Source organism: Syngnathus acus, chromosome 5 (assembly GCF_901709675.1).
Source record: "Syngnathus acus chromosome 5, fSynAcu1.2, whole genome shotgun sequence".
Taxonomy (NCBI): Eukaryota; Metazoa; Chordata; class Actinopteri; order Syngnathiformes; family Syngnathidae; genus Syngnathus; species Syngnathus acus.
This window is the reverse complement of record NC_051091.1, coordinates 3,635,806-3,653,614: the sequence shown is the minus strand read 5'-3', so window position 1 is coordinate 3,653,614 and position 17,809 is coordinate 3,635,806. Positions and strand designations below refer to the sequence as shown.

At 44.9% G+C, this 17,809-nt stretch overlaps 1 protein-coding gene across 1 annotated transcript; it reads right to left on the bottom strand.

The window, feature by feature from the left end:
* Positions 1 to 4,195: 4,195 nt before the first annotated feature.
* Positions 4,196 to 17,651, bottom strand: shq1 (SHQ1, H/ACA ribonucleoprotein assembly factor). The gene is made up of 12 exons (XM_037252238.1): positions 17,574 to 17,651; positions 16,841 to 17,007; positions 16,654 to 16,718; positions 15,696 to 15,824; positions 15,438 to 15,598; positions 15,247 to 15,359; positions 15,069 to 15,166; positions 12,429 to 12,586; positions 11,947 to 12,000; positions 10,843 to 10,966; positions 8,701 to 8,821; positions 4,196 to 5,008 (listed from the first exon to the last, which is right to left on the bottom strand). The coding sequence occupies exons 1-12, from the start codon at positions 17,595 to 17,597 to the stop codon at positions 4,456 to 4,458; spliced, it is 1,767 nt and encodes a 588-aa protein (XP_037108133.1). The 5' UTR covers positions 17,598 to 17,651; the 3' UTR covers positions 4,196 to 4,455.
* Between the last annotated feature and the right edge of the window lie 158 nt (positions 17,652 to 17,809).

Sequence of the window (17,809 nt, the reverse complement as noted above, 5' to 3'; positions counted from 1 at the left end):
ATAGAGGTATTCTGACAAACCAGAGACAGAGCGACCTCCTCGCAATGAAAATGCTTGACCTTAGCTTGACGGTGTTCCATAATCATCTCCTGACATTTGGACGAAGAATAGGTCAGTTCAAGCAGCCAAGGGGTCGAAGTGCTCAGCCTCCCTGCGGTCAAATCAGCGATCTATCTTGCGTCGCAATGCACAGTCACTTAGTCCGCAGCCCGTCTGCAGATAATTCTATTACACACGGCCGTTACATAAGAGCCGACATCTTGACATAACGGTCCATACGCAGTATCAACGAAACGCGCTCGAGCGGGATATTCCATCACTCTGGTGTCAGGAAAAAGCAGCAAGTTGCCACTCAAGAACTACATTCAAACATCCACCTTACAGTAAATCCGTGGCGCTCCAGTCAGTCTTATTTTTCCCGATCATTACATGCTTTGTTGGCTTTGTGTAGCAATTTGACAATGAAGTACTTTAGTGTGAGAAGCCTTGAGGTTGAAGGCTTGACAGCAGTTTTCACCTCCTCCTCATGTACTTTGTTGCTGTCTCTCCCACTACGGCTAACCACAATGCCGTTTTCATCCGCGTGTACGCCTGGAGGCACAACGCAGATGTAATCGACACCTTTCAATCTATCCGACAGCGATTGAATCTCAGCAGGAAGCCAGCTGGAGACACGCTGACACGGCTGGCAAAGCCACACGTGTACGTATCTGCTTTCAAGTAACGCCTCTCGTGAGGGACAGAGAGGAAAATGCTAGGGGGTCAATTCTTGAGATGTGAGATCTGGAAAGGATTAAAGCCAACTGGAGATAAGAGAGAAAGCCGGGGCATAAAATCAGGACCGTCGGACAGTTCGGGTCAGCCCGTGTCACAACAGGCGAGTGGAGCAAGCCCAAATTTGCTCTGCATTTCGCCCGGTTAGCAGAATAGATTGCCTTTGTGGACAACACCAACTTCTGAACTCTGCGACGTTTGCGATCAACAGTGACACAAGCATGGAGCAGACATGGCAGGATGAAGGTGTACTTTTCTCCAAAAGCTACTGGCAGAGTGGAAAATCTATTTGTTTGCTTAGAGCATGTCAACAGATGCATCGGGACCGACAGCGCGGAGAGTGTTTCAGGCTTTACTTGAACATTGAGGCTTTTATCTGTGTCAAGCTCTTGTGTTCAAAGTGTCGGGGGAGCTTGTCTAGTGAGGGCTGGGGGAGTACAAGAACTAGAAACCTTTGTTCCACGTCTGGCAGCAACACACCGACATCCGTGAGGCATCATTAGTCGGAGAATGAGCCTGCACTGAGCCGCTGGGGCAGCTCCCCCCCCCACAGAGGCTAAAAAGCGCCGTGGTGAAGACCTGAGTAAACACAGCCATCGCCTCGGAGGTCTGGTCAACAAGGTGCACCTTCTTTCCTCTCACAGATCTGCTCACCTCACTGAAAAAAAAAACCATGCACTAACTAAGCTTGAGCAAATATATCCGTGCGATATATCCTCATGGGAATTTAGCCAAACATAAAAAAAAAACAATCTATGGTAATTATATCCAGCCTGAATCGCTGCACCTGCATGAGATCAACAGAATCAACACGCCAAAGTAAATATAGAAATTCCATTTTCCTTATGAAGGCATCAAAAAAGGATGCTATATAGAATAAGCATAATGTTGGAGTCAGCCTCATTCCAAATTCGCCCTTGTTTACCTGTGTCAAATGATGACACGCTGTTCTCTATCTCAGCATCATCCCCTCGAGCGCCCGCTCATATTATGCTAATCGGACTTTAAACGCAATACACGGATTGTGATGTCAGCAGGTCAAGGGGTGCCAGCTTCCCACAAGATAACGCTCCCCCACTTGAACCGCAAGCCGAACCAAACACACACAGTGCTCGGGCGGAAGCAATTTGCAGCATCGAGCTGTCTGATAACACGTGTCCACTGACAGCTTGCCACTGATTGGCTCACACAAATTAGAGTCAATCAGCCAGGCAGAGCCACTCAAGTGTCATCGAGAGGCCGCACATGGCCGTGTTGGGATTGGTTTTCCTCAGTGGAGGGGCGGAGCTACCTGGTGGCCAACCCCATACTGATGGGAAAATTTCCGTGAGAAAAAGCCTGCATAAAAAAAACCACTATTTGCACAGCCATCCCGGCAGACAGGCTCTGAAGAGCACCTGATTCATTTCTTCTGGAGGGTTATTAATCTTTTCAAGCACCAGATTCACTTTGCCTCTCAGGAGCCAGAGAGGAGATTGAGTTTTCTATTACAATCAACTTGAGGCGACGTGGCGGAGGCAGAGTGGGGAGGGCAGAGAGGGGGGGGGGTGACCACACTGTCCTTGCTTCCCTCATCCAAGAAGGGAGCAGTTGTAGAGAATGCTAAACAAAAAGGGCCTATTTACACAACAGGTCAAGGCCGCAAAATGCTATGTAAGTCACACAGTTGGGTTGTTCATTTATTCTTACCCGAGTCGTCCTTGCGCGGTTTGGAATAGTAACACCTGATCTGGCTTGCATGTTCGTCACGGGACATGCAACAACTGAGCTTTTTTGTGTTATTTTCCCTGTTAAAAGAAAAATACAACCAATGTCAAACATTCATAAGACAACCTTTATATCCTCTGCGGGTGGTAAATAACAGCAATACAAAGTCATTCGATTTAGAATTCCAGTCTCAAAGTCTCCAATGAAGCCACAAAAGTTGCTTGAAAACTGTTTCTAGTTGATATTTTAAAAAAGTTACTTGAGCGGTCAAAGGTGGTACACTGGTTAACACGTCTGCCTCACAGTTCAGAGGGTCGAGGTTCGAATCCACTTCCGGCCCCCCCTGTGTGGAGTTTGCATGTTCTCCCCGTGCCTGCGTGGGTTTTCTCCGGGTGCTCCGGTTTCCTCCGAGTGCAGAAGGTCGTTCGTCTGTGTGCCCTGTGATTGGCTGGGTGCCGCTTCAGGCTGCCTACTGCCCGATGACTGCTGAGATAGGCTCCAGCACGCCCGCGACCTCCGTGGGGTCAGAAAATGGATGAACGGCTGGATGGATAGAATGGTCGAAAAATGTGCTTAATATAGTCCGTCCATTTCTTCATTGCGCTGACAGGTAAGTTGAGTCTTCAGTTAACATTGCTTGCATGTTTTTGATTGCGGAAGGAAGCTAGGAGCACCAGAAAAAAAGGAAAGTAAAAAAAAAAAAAAAAAGCTCCATTTGGCCGGGAGAAATATCCGACAGTGATGGCTATTAAATGCCCAGGAAGCCGAATGAAATGTGAAACTTGGCTGCAGATTGCATTGTCAGGTCGCTTGAAAAAGGAAAAATGGCAACGTTGCCCGCTGTCATTTAATCAATGTGAAGCCCTCGTGGGGAGAGGGCACACCCCCCTCCACCCCTACCCCTGAATGAAAGGGGGCTTTAAATGGCCCGACTTTCACTTCATAACTCATCTGAGTCACAGCAGGTGTCGCGAGGGGAACGTTGCAACTTGGGAGGTCCCCCAAAAACAACACCATCCATCTGGGTCACTCAACGCTTCACAGAAAATCATTCTAAGGAACAAATCATCACCGGAGGGTTGCCCTCATTCACCAGGGATCAAAGTCGATATTTTTCTATCCAAAGCGGCTCACGTTTGGATTACAATCTGAGCTCGCCACCCTCTCGTATTTTCAGCCGGTGCAGTATTGCACGAACGAATGCATCAGGCTTGCGGTTGGTGCACCGCTGGTGTCAGTTTGTTTCGGCGGCTCTATATCTCGCAGCTAGCTCGGGCCCTGGGGTGCTCTTATCTCTCAAACAAACAGCTCCCATTCAGCAGCCCCCATCTATCTCGCTGACATGTGCTTCCATGTTTGTTTTCTCTCGCCCGCTACGAGGCCGATGATATTGAGCGGTGTCGACAGAGCTCCCGCATTCATGCCGGATGAATCAATCACTGGTTCATGCTTAGTACCGACACGCTTCTCCACTTCAGTCCATCTTTTGGAAGCGGAGGGAGAGTTATTAGCTACTTTCAAGCTTGCGCTGACAGTTAACCTAAAAAGTGTCCGGGTAGATTTGAAAAAGGATTGGAATGATTTTCAGAATGAAGAAAACATTTTTTATTGTGTAGTTTTTGCCACATTCTTTAACTCTTAACACAACCTGAGGGTCAATCTTCTTCTGGCTACTCATTATAATTAAAAACAAAATGTGCAAATGATTTCGGTGTATTTTAATAACCATTTATTATAAGGTCTGCATACAAGCAAAAGGTATCAAGAGGAAAAGAACACGACAGAAAAATCCCTTGTTCCAATTCCTGCCTGATGAAAAAAAGCTATCAAATATACAGACTCATTAAAAGAAACAAAAAGCGTCATCACATAAACGCGACGGTAACAGGTGAGAAAATATGATATCAGTTCAGTGAGCCAATCACATTTCTTGAAAAGACTTACATGAAAGCTATATTTACAAAATAGTCCCCATCATGAGGAGATAAAGTCCGGCGAATGAGGATCTTCCCGTTCTGGAATGACGAGGAAGGGATTTCTGCCAGGATTGCACTCCAACAAAATTGCACCGCTGCTTCCTCCTGATGAGGCGATGCTCTGCTGCGAGGGCTTTCTTTCCGCTTCAGGACCGCCGTGCAATTCTTGAGCGATACGGAGCTCGCCGAGCTCCTGGATGAGCGGTTGGACACCTTCTGGAGCTTGAGGGAGGATGTGGACGCTGCTCTCCGTTGACAGCGCTGTGGCTGCTCCCTCCTGTGGGACGGACGAGTCGCGTTGGGGCTGAAGAGGGCCGTCCTTAGAAGACTCTCCTCCCCCTCCTCGGGATTTAGCGCAAGCTCGCTCTTCTGCTTCACACTCGTCATCTTCTTCCGAAGTGCTGCTGTCGCCGGAACCGCTGCTGCTCTCTTCGTCTTCTTCAGCGACCATGGCGGCTGCCTCTTCTAGTTCCTCAATGTCCAAATCCAAATCTTTTTTCTGTAGGGAGATTTTTTGCAGCGCAGTGGCCAAGGCTGACAACTTCTTTGACCTACAAGATTAGATTTACACACTTGATTACTCAGTTGAAGGCGCCCGATTCCCGAGTCGGGTCCTTCGGTGCGACAACAAGCGCAGAGCTCCACAAATAGTGGCTGCCCGCATCTTTGGCAAATTCACTGCTGCTAATCCCTCCTCACCGTTAAATGAACCCACTGGAGTAGTTGGCCTTACATTCAGCCTTTTCAAGTCATCCAATGTTCTCATTCATTTTTTCAGGGACAAACTTTCAGAACTGCATTTTGAGCCATACGTGCTACCTCCTTCGCCATGGCGATTACGAGCGGACCTCTCTGGGTCACTGAGACGGCGTCTGTTCAGGTTGAAGGAATGGATTTGGGCTCTGTCAGCATGTGTGTGTGTTGTATTTCCCTTTGTTGTCGTTCTCATTTTCACACTCAGCTCCTGCGACCCACTCTTACTGTTCCCCACAACTGTTCCTCTTTACGACGCGGTCCTAGCAGGCTGCTTTAATCTCTGCTGCGTAAAGTTTTTTTTTTGTGGGGACAACTTAGGCTGTGCATACATTTGCACCTCGGTAGAGATAATGTAAAGAGATCTCAGAAGTGAGCTGGTGCATAAAAGCATGCTCAAATGAATGTAGTGTGGACGAGCTTTCACAGACCCCTGACTTCAAATTGGATTCGTCATTGTTGAACCGTCAATTTGAAAGTGATTTGCTGGAGCATGTCGCCAGCAAATTGGACCGCACCGGAAAATCTGCATATGTTCCGCAGTCCCTCTGCCCGGGATGAACACGTCAGATTCATCAGGTTCATTTTTACAAACTCGAGGAACTGAGTTATAACTCTCCTCAAACTGATGACTATGAGACAAAGGCCCGATGATGAAGATGGACTTGAACGGGGCTCGTCTCCAACAGTGCGATCGAGGCGGGTGAGGCCGAACAGCCACTTCAAACGCCGGCCCTGTATTCTCTCCCCCCCCCCGTGGGAAGTCATTATTGAGTTAGCATTGGAGAGGCCGGCTTGTTTTCCCTCCCCTCCCTTGCTCTGTGGTAGGAGAAGCTTGGCCTGTGGTGAATACAAAGGCTGGGTCCAGAAGGGGGAGGGATAACGTTGTACACAAACCGGTCATTACTACACCGCTGTTGTGGCTAGCCTTCATTAAACTGAGAAGGGCTGGCTGGCTCTTTCCAGCTTGGAAAACTTTGGCTAAGACAAAGACGCCTCCATCTGCCAAAGTGCTTAAATGAAAACGGGAGGAGAGAAAGACTTCAGATTCTGTGTATTCGAGTTCAATTACGGTCGGATGGTTCTTTCATCCTTGTTTGAAAGAGAACCTTATCCGGCATGTCCGCCAGCACTTTTTTCACATAAAATGTCCCTTCAAGGTAGATGAATGAGACACATCCAAATAGAAATACCAAGGACGAGTCATCCAAACGCTGAAAACAGAATAACCAAAAGAAATTATACCATCGTAAATAAATAAATTAACGAATGAATGAATAAATAAATAACCAAACAAACAAAAATAAAATAAAAATAAATAACATAATTTTTTGTCAAATTCCAAACGACGCACACGACCCCAGTCTCAGCATTTGCATCTCGGCCAAAACAACAAATACGCACCACCATCAAGACAACGGAATCACAAGAATGAAGTAAGTGGGTGAAATCAAAGCAAACAAGTTGGAGATACGATCCATCGCTCCTGTGTGACTGAACACTGAAACATAAGACGGTCTGCTCAAGACAAAGAGCTGAAGTGGCCTCACGCAGGGAAGAAATCTGTGCTACTTGTCCGTGTTAGCTTGGAAATCCCATGTCTTTGTTCTAACCCACTGGGCTTGTCGGCTCTCCTCCGGTGCCGAGGCAAACATGAGATCAACACGCAGCGTTATTCATTTATAGAGTTCACAAAAGCCCTCTGAGAACTCATCTCATCCCCTCTGAAGTCATCCAAAACTGTCGACGGTCGGCCTGGTAATTTGCCAATGTAGCAAGCGGACACTCAGCCAATGCTGGATTTTTTTTTTTTTTTTACAGATTTGCCCAGTTTGGGGGAATTCTTCATCACATCATCATAAACCAGAAGAAATTGAGGTGGGGGGGAAACTGGCCAGCTCTGTAAAACGTTCTTTGCTGTTTCCATACGGACCGCTTTTGCTTTGGGGAGTGCTCACTTCACACTTTGGCTCCGTATCTTCTGCTGGAACAATGCACAACATCTCTCATCATAAAACAAGACTCGCTTTGGCTTTCCTGAACAGACACAAGGGAGCATCAGACTGATCCTCTGCTCCCGTCGCCTTTGTTTTGACTGTGAGCGTGCGAGTGTGTGAGAGTAAAAAGAAGTGCCTGCCCTTTGGCTTAAGTCACACTGAAACCTTTATGAGGTTGTAAATCTGAAAGCGATGTCTCTGCAGTCAGGGGGATTTTATGGGAAGAAATGCACGTGGGACGACACGGAGATGAAATAAATCAAGCCCCCGAGGCCGACAAACAAGCATTAATCGCCGTGCGCCATCATTTGAGACTGATCGTGTCTCGCCTCATCTGCGAGCTCCGACGAGATGCAGGCATGGAAGGCACCGAGGGTGTGATGTAATCTCATTTTACCCGCTTAGCTCCCAAAGATGACTTACTTACATGACAAATCCTGCATGAGGGAATATCGCGCCGAGACGGGCGAAAACAATGCTGTCAAGTTATACAAAAGGCCTGCAAATGGGAGGCGAGACTCAATTGTTTGTTCGGTTCACCGTTAGACACCTGTCGGCTCACACAAGCCACGCTTAGAAAACGCTAATCCTAAATTGCAAAATAAAAATGAAAAACCTGGGGCTACAAGACTCGACCAAGTCTATCAATGTGGACAAGCAAATTCAGCTTATCTGCTTGATGACCGGTAGTGAGACTCAACGTGTAAGGTCAAACTGACATTCTTGTTTTTTTTTTTTCTTTTAAATATAAACAAGCAGAGAAGAGTGACGGAGAAGCAGAGAGCTGAAATCTTTCTCGTGTGCCCCCAAGCCTCAGAGACAGATCACTTATTTTAAGTGAGCTGCCAGAGGAAGACAAAAAGTCTCGCCACAGTATATCTATTCTCTACGCTTCGATCTCGGGAAGAAAGATATGCCACAGCCGATGAACGGAGCTTTCGACAATCTATCTCGACGCACAACTTCAGCTGCTTCACAGTAAATTCCAAAATTTCTCTGCGAAAAATGCAAAAGGAAAACACGAGGAATGGGGGGGGGGGGGTGCTAAATCCCTCCGGAGTGTTTATAAAGCCGGCATCTGGGCAGTGAGCCTACAACATCAGGCGCACATTTTTCAACTGGGCTTTTTCCAGACAAGCACACCAAGTTTGCTTAACTCGAGCCAAAAGTGAAACAGTTCATTTTCGAGTCATGCGCTCGCAGGTTCACCATTGCATCGTGGACCAAGTGTCAGGACGGAAGAATTATCTAGAACAATAGTGTCGATTTTGCATTTTTTGCTGTGAACTGGTTTATGCAATTGTCCGGAATCTCACCGATACAACTTTTTGCATCTTTGACTGGCTCGGCAATTCCTCTCCTCAAGATTGTTAACGCGCCACACGGACCGAATGGCGCTTCCCCGAGCTATCAAGCTAATTATTCGAAGATGGAGGTCGCATAGGTGCGCGTCTGTGCACGTGTACTTTATGACAAGGTGTCGGTGGACTTACTTGATCTTCTGGGTCCAGATGCAGTAGTCGGTAATGTAGAGATCGTTGAGGATGTAAGCTGGGTCGTTCTGTCTGAAGACTTTGTGAATATCAAGCAGGCATTTGAGGATGCAGGCCTTCCCTAGACACGGGAACACAACACGGCATGCAAATGAAAACATTTGTATTCCTTACAAGGCACCCCCGGCTGCCGACAGACACGAGATGCATGGATGGGCTTGTAGCCCGCGCTTATGCATCAAAGACAAGGGTGTGAAATCAGAGCAAAATCCTATTAAGACAAGTGAGTAATTTAATCCAGACTGTTAGAGAAGGTGTCTGGTCAACAATTCGGGAAGGGAAAAAAAAAAAAGAGATCCGGGGAAAGAAAAAAGCAGGACTGTTCTATTTTTGGTTCTGTCAGTTTAATTGGAGCTGGGGCAAGAATTTCTGTCGAAAACATGATGGATTTCAAACAACAAAAAAGTTGTTTGAAGAACTCCGAGGCTTCTGTATTACATTTTGCAAATGTCTCGACAAACTCACTTGCTGCTGATGAACGTTTACATCAGGTCTTCCTCGAAGTAGGTCAATTGTCAAGTAAGTTTTAAATACAAGAGCGCAAGCATGTCGATTTTCTTTCATTTCCTTTCATGACAAAGTTTTATTTCTAGAATCATCCTGGAGGGATTCCGCAGTTCAGTACTGATTTGTCTTTGAACCGATATAAATAGCGGCAAAATGTCACATATGTGGGGATATTTACGATTCTAAGAGATGATTTGCTTCAATCCGTAAATTAAACCACCAAAGATTGTTTCCCTTCAGTCAAGCACATAAACAGCCTTTTGATAGAACCAACAATCGACTGAGGGAACAAGAAAAATGACATTCTCTACCTTTGCAATGCCAGGCCGCATTGTCTGAGACATGCCAAGCCAAATAAGCACAACACTCTGGCAGTGTGGAAAACCTTAAACAAACATTTGGTTCTCGTTTAAGCGCGGGATCATATGCAGGGAACTCTGCCCTCAATGTCAAGACTTGGATCGTGTGAAGCAAAAACACACACTTGCCTCCAAGATTCCATTTCCTTTTTCATGAGGAAAGCTGTTTGTTGACATTTCCAGGAGTAATTGCTCTGAGGAGCAGGTGAATGGCACATCCAACATGGTAATTTAATAAGAAGATTAAATAAATAGAAATATTATGTATTTCAGGGTTGGTAAAGTTACCTTAGCTCATGGACTTTCAACTGGTTTTGTCCAAGGGACCACCATTACAACCAAGAAGCAATTCAGGGACCACTGCATTGGCGGAATATTATTTTATTTTGCAGCGAAGAAAGATAGACCTATTTATTTGCATCTGTTTGTCTATTTTGGGAATCTCAGCTACATTTGACATAATTTGGATGGGTAAATAAGTCACAAATTCAGCTGGAAAATAGTCTAAATGATAAATTAATTTTATCTTTAAACATTTTACAATTATTTTTCATTTCCAATTTTGTGGACCGCCTCAAAAACCACCACAGACCACTAAAGGGCCACGAACCACCGGTTGACAATGACTGCGTTAGCTGATAAGAATTGTTATTAATAATGGTATTTATATTTTTTCTGATTATTCGAAAGTAAGGGAGAACAAAAAGGTGTTGATGGCATCACTTGCAGAATTCGATGCAAAGTGGCAATCAGGAACTGGAGACATTGCCCAGAAATTACTGAATCTAAAATTGAACCCTTATAAAATTCATCTTAAACAGAAGCTCGGCTGGGGGGGGGGGGCAGAACTGTTATGAAATCAAATAAGTGTGTGTAACAAATCATGTTATTATTCCATCGCCGGTTGTAGAAATGACAAGCACATTTGGCTCGTGATCATTTTGGGTGACCTTGTCTTGATTATCTTACAAAACGGAGGCTAAATATAGGTTTCAGATAGTCACGCAATTTCTACATTGAGTATGCGCAACATGCTTTGAGGGTGCTAACAAGGTCAAGCGAGGCGAAAAGTGGGAGCAGCTGCTCTTTCTCTTGCTCTCCTGATCAACTTCCACTTGGAGCTAATGAGGCGCACAAATGTGACTCTAGGGTTTAAAGGCATTTCATTTGCTGTCATTGACAGCAAATCAAATCATTGACGGTAAGAAAAACTCACCTGAGCGCAACACTTTAGCTGCGTCAGAAACAGCAGCCGCCACCATGGCAAAGTGTCGGTAGAGCGGATAGCACACAACCCTTCTTCCGAACGACACCAGGACCTCCTGCAGAGAGCTGTACGTCTGAGGGACAGAGGGCACGACACTCACAAAAATGATCCAGCACAAAATCACATCAAGATGCAAAAGGCAGTAAACACGGGTTCAGCCAGACATTTTGGCCACAGGGCTCCCCCCCTCCCCCGCTTCCCTTTTACACAGGCTCCTATCGGTGTTCCTCACAGTCAGTGGTGTGCTAATTACTTTTAACAATCCCCTTCCATTTATTGAGCTGACAAAATAGGTGCTTCAAACTCCCACTGCTGCTCGGTTAGCCTCTTAATTGCTGCTTGTCTTTAAACACTGCATCCGCACTCACATTGCGGCGCCGGGAGATTTTATCTCTTGTATTATTCTCCTTCATTGAGGCCTATTAAGAGAGCTGGGGCACGAGTGTCGACTCATCGGGGATGGTTCTCTCCCTCTGGATTGTTTAGCAGGAGTGCGGAGAAGGTGCGCTGCTGCAGGCATCACGCTCGAGTCACACCGGCAGTCCACTGAGGACGAGCACCGTGCAGTAGATGGGGAGAAGAAGAAAAGGAATGCGACGAGTGCATAGATTGTAAACAGAGAAGAATGTGACGGAGTGATGAGCAGCCCGTGGGGAGGCTGTTGTTTACTCGGATGCCGCCACAGAGGAAGAAGACGGACAGACCCACACACCCGTGTATTTTACGCTCATTCTTCAAAAGATATTTTTTTTTCCTGTGTACTCATGAGTATTACTCTCCCCTGATTGGTTGGTCGCTACCTACACTGTCAGGACCGTGTTACATGCGGCTGTGCACCAATTGCTGGTGACTGGAATTGCGACGCAAATTGGCCATTGAAAAAGGAACGCCGAATCGGAACAATCTGTTTGGAATCTTGGAAAAGTAACAGCTCAAATCCATCGAACTGTAAAGAAATGACAGTCTTTTTTTGTTGAAGCTTGAAATGTCTCAATCAAACAAAAACTGAAAAATAGTAATTCTTGCATTTATTATTTTTGGAGCAAGACGTACCTCCAGCCAACACAGAGTCCCACTGAGTTTTCTGATTGTCCATGGTGACTCCACCTTGCATAATAGGACAGAAAAGAATTTAAAAAATGGTCAAGTATTCTATTAATTTGGTAATACACAAAAAATGCAAAGTGTGCTAAAATTCACAAAATATAAACCTACAAAATAGACATTTTCAAATTGGATATCATTTGGGTTCAACGTTTTTCATGTATATTCTTGGGGTTGAATCGTGCCAATGTTCTTCTGCAATGGGAGACACCTTGCTCTTCTTGCCTCTGTGCGCTCACCTCAAAGCTGTGACCAAAAAAAAAAAAAAAAAAGAGGCCTTTACTCAGCTCTCATCTACGCCACTAATCTCTTAAGGTCATCGATGAAATGGAAAAGTGGTCTTAAGGATTTGAGGACAGAACACTCTGTCCTCTGAGGCTAAGTGCTGCTCAGGAGGAGTCGTCTCGTCACACATTTACGCGGCCACTTACGTTGTGCTCTCCCTCGGTGGAGCGCACTTCGTAGCAGTAAGCCAGAATCACGTCCACCAGGCTGAGCCACGCTTGGTAACGTGAAGTCTTGTCCAGCAGGTACGATTGGTTGTTGAATTTTCTCAACTGCTCTTTCTCCTCGTCGCTGAACGGTGTAACTGCACCGGAATAATAGGGACCGGGTGTTAAGAGTAAAATAAAGGTAATGACAATATGATGCAGTCCTAGAGAGTTTAAAAACGAACAAAACGCTTAAGAAGACGTCAATTCTACTTTCCCCCATCCGTGTACATTACATGCACACTCAGCACTTCCTGTCTGGCTGCAGTGGGGGCTCAGCTCTGCTGGGAAGGAGATTCCTGCTGCATTACATTGGCTCCCTGCAGACGCTACCTGACTCCATCCTTTGTGTGTCTAAGAACCGACACGACTTTGGCGGTAAGCACATCTGTTTGTACTGTTCGGACGATGGGTGTTGCCAAAATAAAAAAACTATGAACATTTTCTAATTCAGCAGGGGATCAAATGATTGTTTTATCCACTTTACTTTTTGGGTTTATTTTTCTCTATAACCTGTAGAATTCAATTTACAATTAAAAAAAAAAAAAAAAAAATGAAAAGAACATTATTATTTATTCATTAAAATCGTATTGTATAAGCAAATTGAGTTTTAAATCTGGGTGTAAAAAAATGTATTCATTCATTTGCTATTGTCAATGACATGATTATTTATTCATTAAAATTGTATTGCACAAGCCAATCGAGTCTTAAACTTGGGTGTAAAAAAGTGAATTAATTTCTTTATGTTTATATTGCTATTATCAATGATTAAGAGTTTAATAATATAAAATTGTGAGAACCATTAGCGCAAACGCTGGAAAGAAGAGCAATCCGGATGGATTTACTTTCCTAATTGCTTTCATGCATGGTTATTTGTCTCTGATATGGAGCACATTAATTCTAATGGGCATTAACTCACAGCATATAAGGCTGACGGGAAATTAATTTTCCAACTAATGCCTCCAGTTGGACAGGCAGCCTGTCTCTTGGGCGCTCGCCGCAGGTCCAGATGGCCTAATAACTTCGGGTAAATATTAGGGATGACAATTGGAAGCACCAAAACATTCAAATGCACAGTGAGCAAAACAAACGGTATCGCTCTTCAGTAGGAACACAGCCAGACAAATTTGGCAAGGCACAGACGATCCTTCCTCAGATTTGATGAATCAGGGTCAACATATGACCTTGTGTCAGGTCTACAAGTGTACATACTTGAAATCTTAAAATGAGATTGTGCAGTGGTCAGCCTAAATGTGGTCAAAGGTCAGCGTTTTCCAAGTGGCATCTAAATCCAGCTTGAGTGGGCAGCGAGAGGCCAGGCAGGCTGTCAGGTCCATTTAGGCTGCAGCGGCGGCGTCTGAATACGGACGGGCCTCCGGTGGACAGCTGGGGCCTGTCGCTGCACCGCCCGTGCAGCACAAAGGCTCCACTTTCTACTTCATTAGCACTTGTGTCCGCACCCATCTGTCAGGTGGCATATACATCAAGCCACAGCAGCAGCGAAAGAGGCCTGGTGCAGATGTAAAAAAGGGACCTCAAGAGTCAAAAGTCAAAATCTGACAACGAGCTCTTAAATTCAGGCTGATGTCATTGTGGCTCATAATTCCACCTGATCTGAGATGCTGTCTTAAAATGCGGTCAAGGGGTTACAAAAACTTTTGGCTGTGTTGACTCATACTCGTCTGGACCAAGAAGCATGGTGCACATTTTTGGTCCCGTTCACTTAGCGTGGTCGAGGTTGCTCCGACGCAACTAAAAGCGCGAGCTCCTGTGACAATGTTATCGCTTTAATCTAAATCCGCTCGGGAGCTTGCAGCGGCCACGCGCTCCATCTAAGCTGTAACTGTGAGCCGTGCGCCTCCTTAAATCGTGCTGGTATTAGCAGACTGCGAGATGAGCTGGATAGCACAATTAAAAAAGGCTCTTGGCTATGGCTGAGGCCGAGAAAGAAATTAAGTCGGGACGCTCCTGCTATCAAAGAGCTCATATCTGTCGTAGTTAATGAGCAATTGATTTTTTAGATGGATGGCAAGTGATCATAAAAGCCACTTGGAACTTTGGAAGGAAGCGGGATGGCTTGTCACATTACAAAATGGCAGAGAGGCATTTCTTTAAGGGTGAAGCGGTGATTGAGTGAGGTCCAAGTTCAAGCTCTCATAAAAGGCAAGTGTCATTGCCACTGAAGTGCCCCCGGGGCATTCTAGGCGCTGCGGCTTCATAGCCCACAAGCTGAGCTTTAACCCTCCTCTTGAGGTGGACCGGAAGAAGACCGATGTGTCCTCTGGGGATTTGAAATAGTGTATGAGAACAATGTTAGCGCTCTGTTGAAGTGAAGAAAACCCCCACCAGTGAAATCCATTTGGGTAGTACAAAGAATGAAGGTCGTTCATTGGACTGAAAGAGAATTGACAACAATGCGGCCATGCTTTTTTACTTATCTGCTAATTTAATTTATGCCACCTTCTGGAAGCCTTCAGAACTCACGGAGGATTTGCTTTCAACACACTAGGCCATATTAAAGGCTCGCAACACACAAAAGTAGAATTTTTTTTACAGATTATAGATTATACTTAAACATACCAAGCTCTTCTTCCTGCTCGGGTGAAGAACAAAGGTTTGTCCACCATGGTCTGAATTTCAACAGTTTCTTTATCTCGTCGTCTTCAAACAGATCAGCTCTGCAACACCACCAAATACTTCAGCGGAAAGTCAAGACGTAAAAAGAAAGAGATGGAGGTTTGGTTTTGGCTAGACTTACAGGTAGTGATCAGGGGAAAAGGCCGAAGCCTCCGCCACCAGCCTCGCTTGCCTCCTCTCAGCTTTTGTTGTACTGTCTGGGTTTTTAACATCTATCACATCACTCAGTTCTTCCTGTCAGAACAACCGACTAATTTAAGATCAATTTCGATCGAATGATCCGCACAAGGGGTGTTATTCATTTGTTTTTACCTGTAATCTGGCAAACACTCCAGCCCTCTTATTACCAAAGCCGTATTTCTGCAGGCCACTTAGCTCCTCTTCAGATCTCTCAACATAAACTTCCTGCTCAACCTGCCAGTCAAACTCCTCCTCATCTTCTGCTTCGGCATAGCCCGCACTTTCGCTGCAATCTTTAATAAAAAATAAATAAATAAATCAAACACTGATTTCAACATGAGTCACAGCCCACTCTATTTTTACTGCCGATGACACATTGCTGCAACTTACCTGGGCTGATGTCCTCCAACAGAGGCTTTGCCGAACAGGAGCCTCTGGGGGCGAGGAGACTTGTCAGCATCTGGAGGCCTTCAAAGTGCTCTCCAGCTATTTCTTTAGGGATCTGCACGGTGAAGAGACCTGAAAAGGACGTCAAGCCTTTTATTAGTGATAAAAAGACAGAGAATCTGAATTTCCTTATAATAATGTGTATGACTTCAGGTTTGGAACCATTGTTATAAAAATAACAGTTCTTCGTGATACCTCTGCACAAACGCACTCATTAGTGGAGATTTATTAGCAGATGTTACAGGATTATTTTGACGCAGCATGTCAACTAGGGCCATGCTGACAGACGGTGTCAGCATCAACGAGACAGATGTCTCCATTAAGACGACTTCATTATAACCGATTCGATGAAACAGATCAAAGTTACTGTTTATCGAAAACATGACGCCGATGGTCATTGACATGCAATATATTCAAAAACAAGACTCCACAAGCCCGCCTGCCACTGTCGTACAGCTAGACACGATGCAGTTTGTAACGGCACGTTACATATGATCTCAGTGGCCTTTTAAATGGGCTGAAAAATCATCATCATCTTGTTAATTTAGCTCACTTGATTGACTGAAGTGCGCACTAAAAAGGCCACAGGGACCAGTCACTGACTGAGTGGAAACATGACTCAGCGAGGTGCAGTTTCCCTCTGTAGATAGATAGCCAGATATTGCTTTCATTCAAACTGAAAGACAGTAATGCACAATATTAGAAGAGGCTGGGCTTCCAAATATATTTCGCCCTCATCAGTCCAATGCTTTTAAATAGATTTTATACAGCCCAGGGTGCCAACTGGGGGGGAAAAAAAGTCAGTGGCCCTGTCACCTCGGTTCTGTAAATGCTCCAATAAAACATGCACGTAATTCTCATTAAACTGAACCCTCCTTCGCCCAGTTGTGTTATTACAAACCTTTATCAATGTCAAATGTTGCCTTTTCTCTTCCATCTTCTACTACCCTTCCTGGAAGTGTTAACCTAAAAATAAAATAATACAGATGTGTGACCTGTATTTCTTACTCCAGAAAAAGGTCATGACATTCTAATGACACCTCCGTAATCCAATCCAGCTTTATATTTGATAAGGCCGATAAACTTACCTCAGAAAGTACGGTTTGGCATAGAATTTAATATCTGTTCCATCAATGTAGAGGTCAAACTCAGATGTTCTGGTGTAGGGGACGCGGACTGAGAGGATAAGGTACTCAGGATCCTGACTCAAGTCAAATGCAGGAGTTATCATTGTGAATATTTCTGTGATAAGCACCTGCGGGAGAAAGGACGAGAACGCTTTCAACACCGGCTGGAGAGCAGTAGTGCGCCCCTGTGTGGTTCACCCCATTTTCAATCTTGTCGTTTCTCAACCCTTCGCCTGCAAATTCAGTTGTAGTTACATTGTATGGCTGTATTCGGTGCATAATTGAATTTTTTATTCATTGAGATTACAGACTTTAATCACTCTAAACATAAATTGAGCCCATTGCGCCCCTAGCACCGACATTATAGTGAATACATATGTCAGAGGTTTACATGAACACATGCACACCGAATTCAAAGAAATACCCAGAAAACGATTATGAAATCAGCACGGTGTCCATAAATGAAATCATTCTCCATTTATCTGCTTGGCACATCAGACGTGACAGTTTTTCAATGGGAGTTTTGTTTATCCTGACCACGTTGATAGCAGCGCGAAGAAACTCGGCGAACAGAGTAACAACACGAATTACAAACAATGATCTACTTTCACTCATAGAGCAGTAATCCGTTTTACTCGACTGTCGTTAGCATACAATACAGTTAAACAGCAAAAGTGTGACTGTTTGCACTCACCAAAAACAAAGCTCGTTCACGCATGCAGCCTTGCCGAGGCTGCCATGTTTTACCGTAATGAACCGTGTACACGGTCAACAATATATCGTATTCACTCGTCGATTTGTTTTGATCCTTTGATTGTTTTAACCAACTCTTGTTTTGTCGTTTAGGTTTAATCGCGTCTCTCAATTGCCCCTAAGGCAGTTGGCCTGAGATAGGCTCCGGAAGACAAGAGTTTAATCACTGTGTAAAAA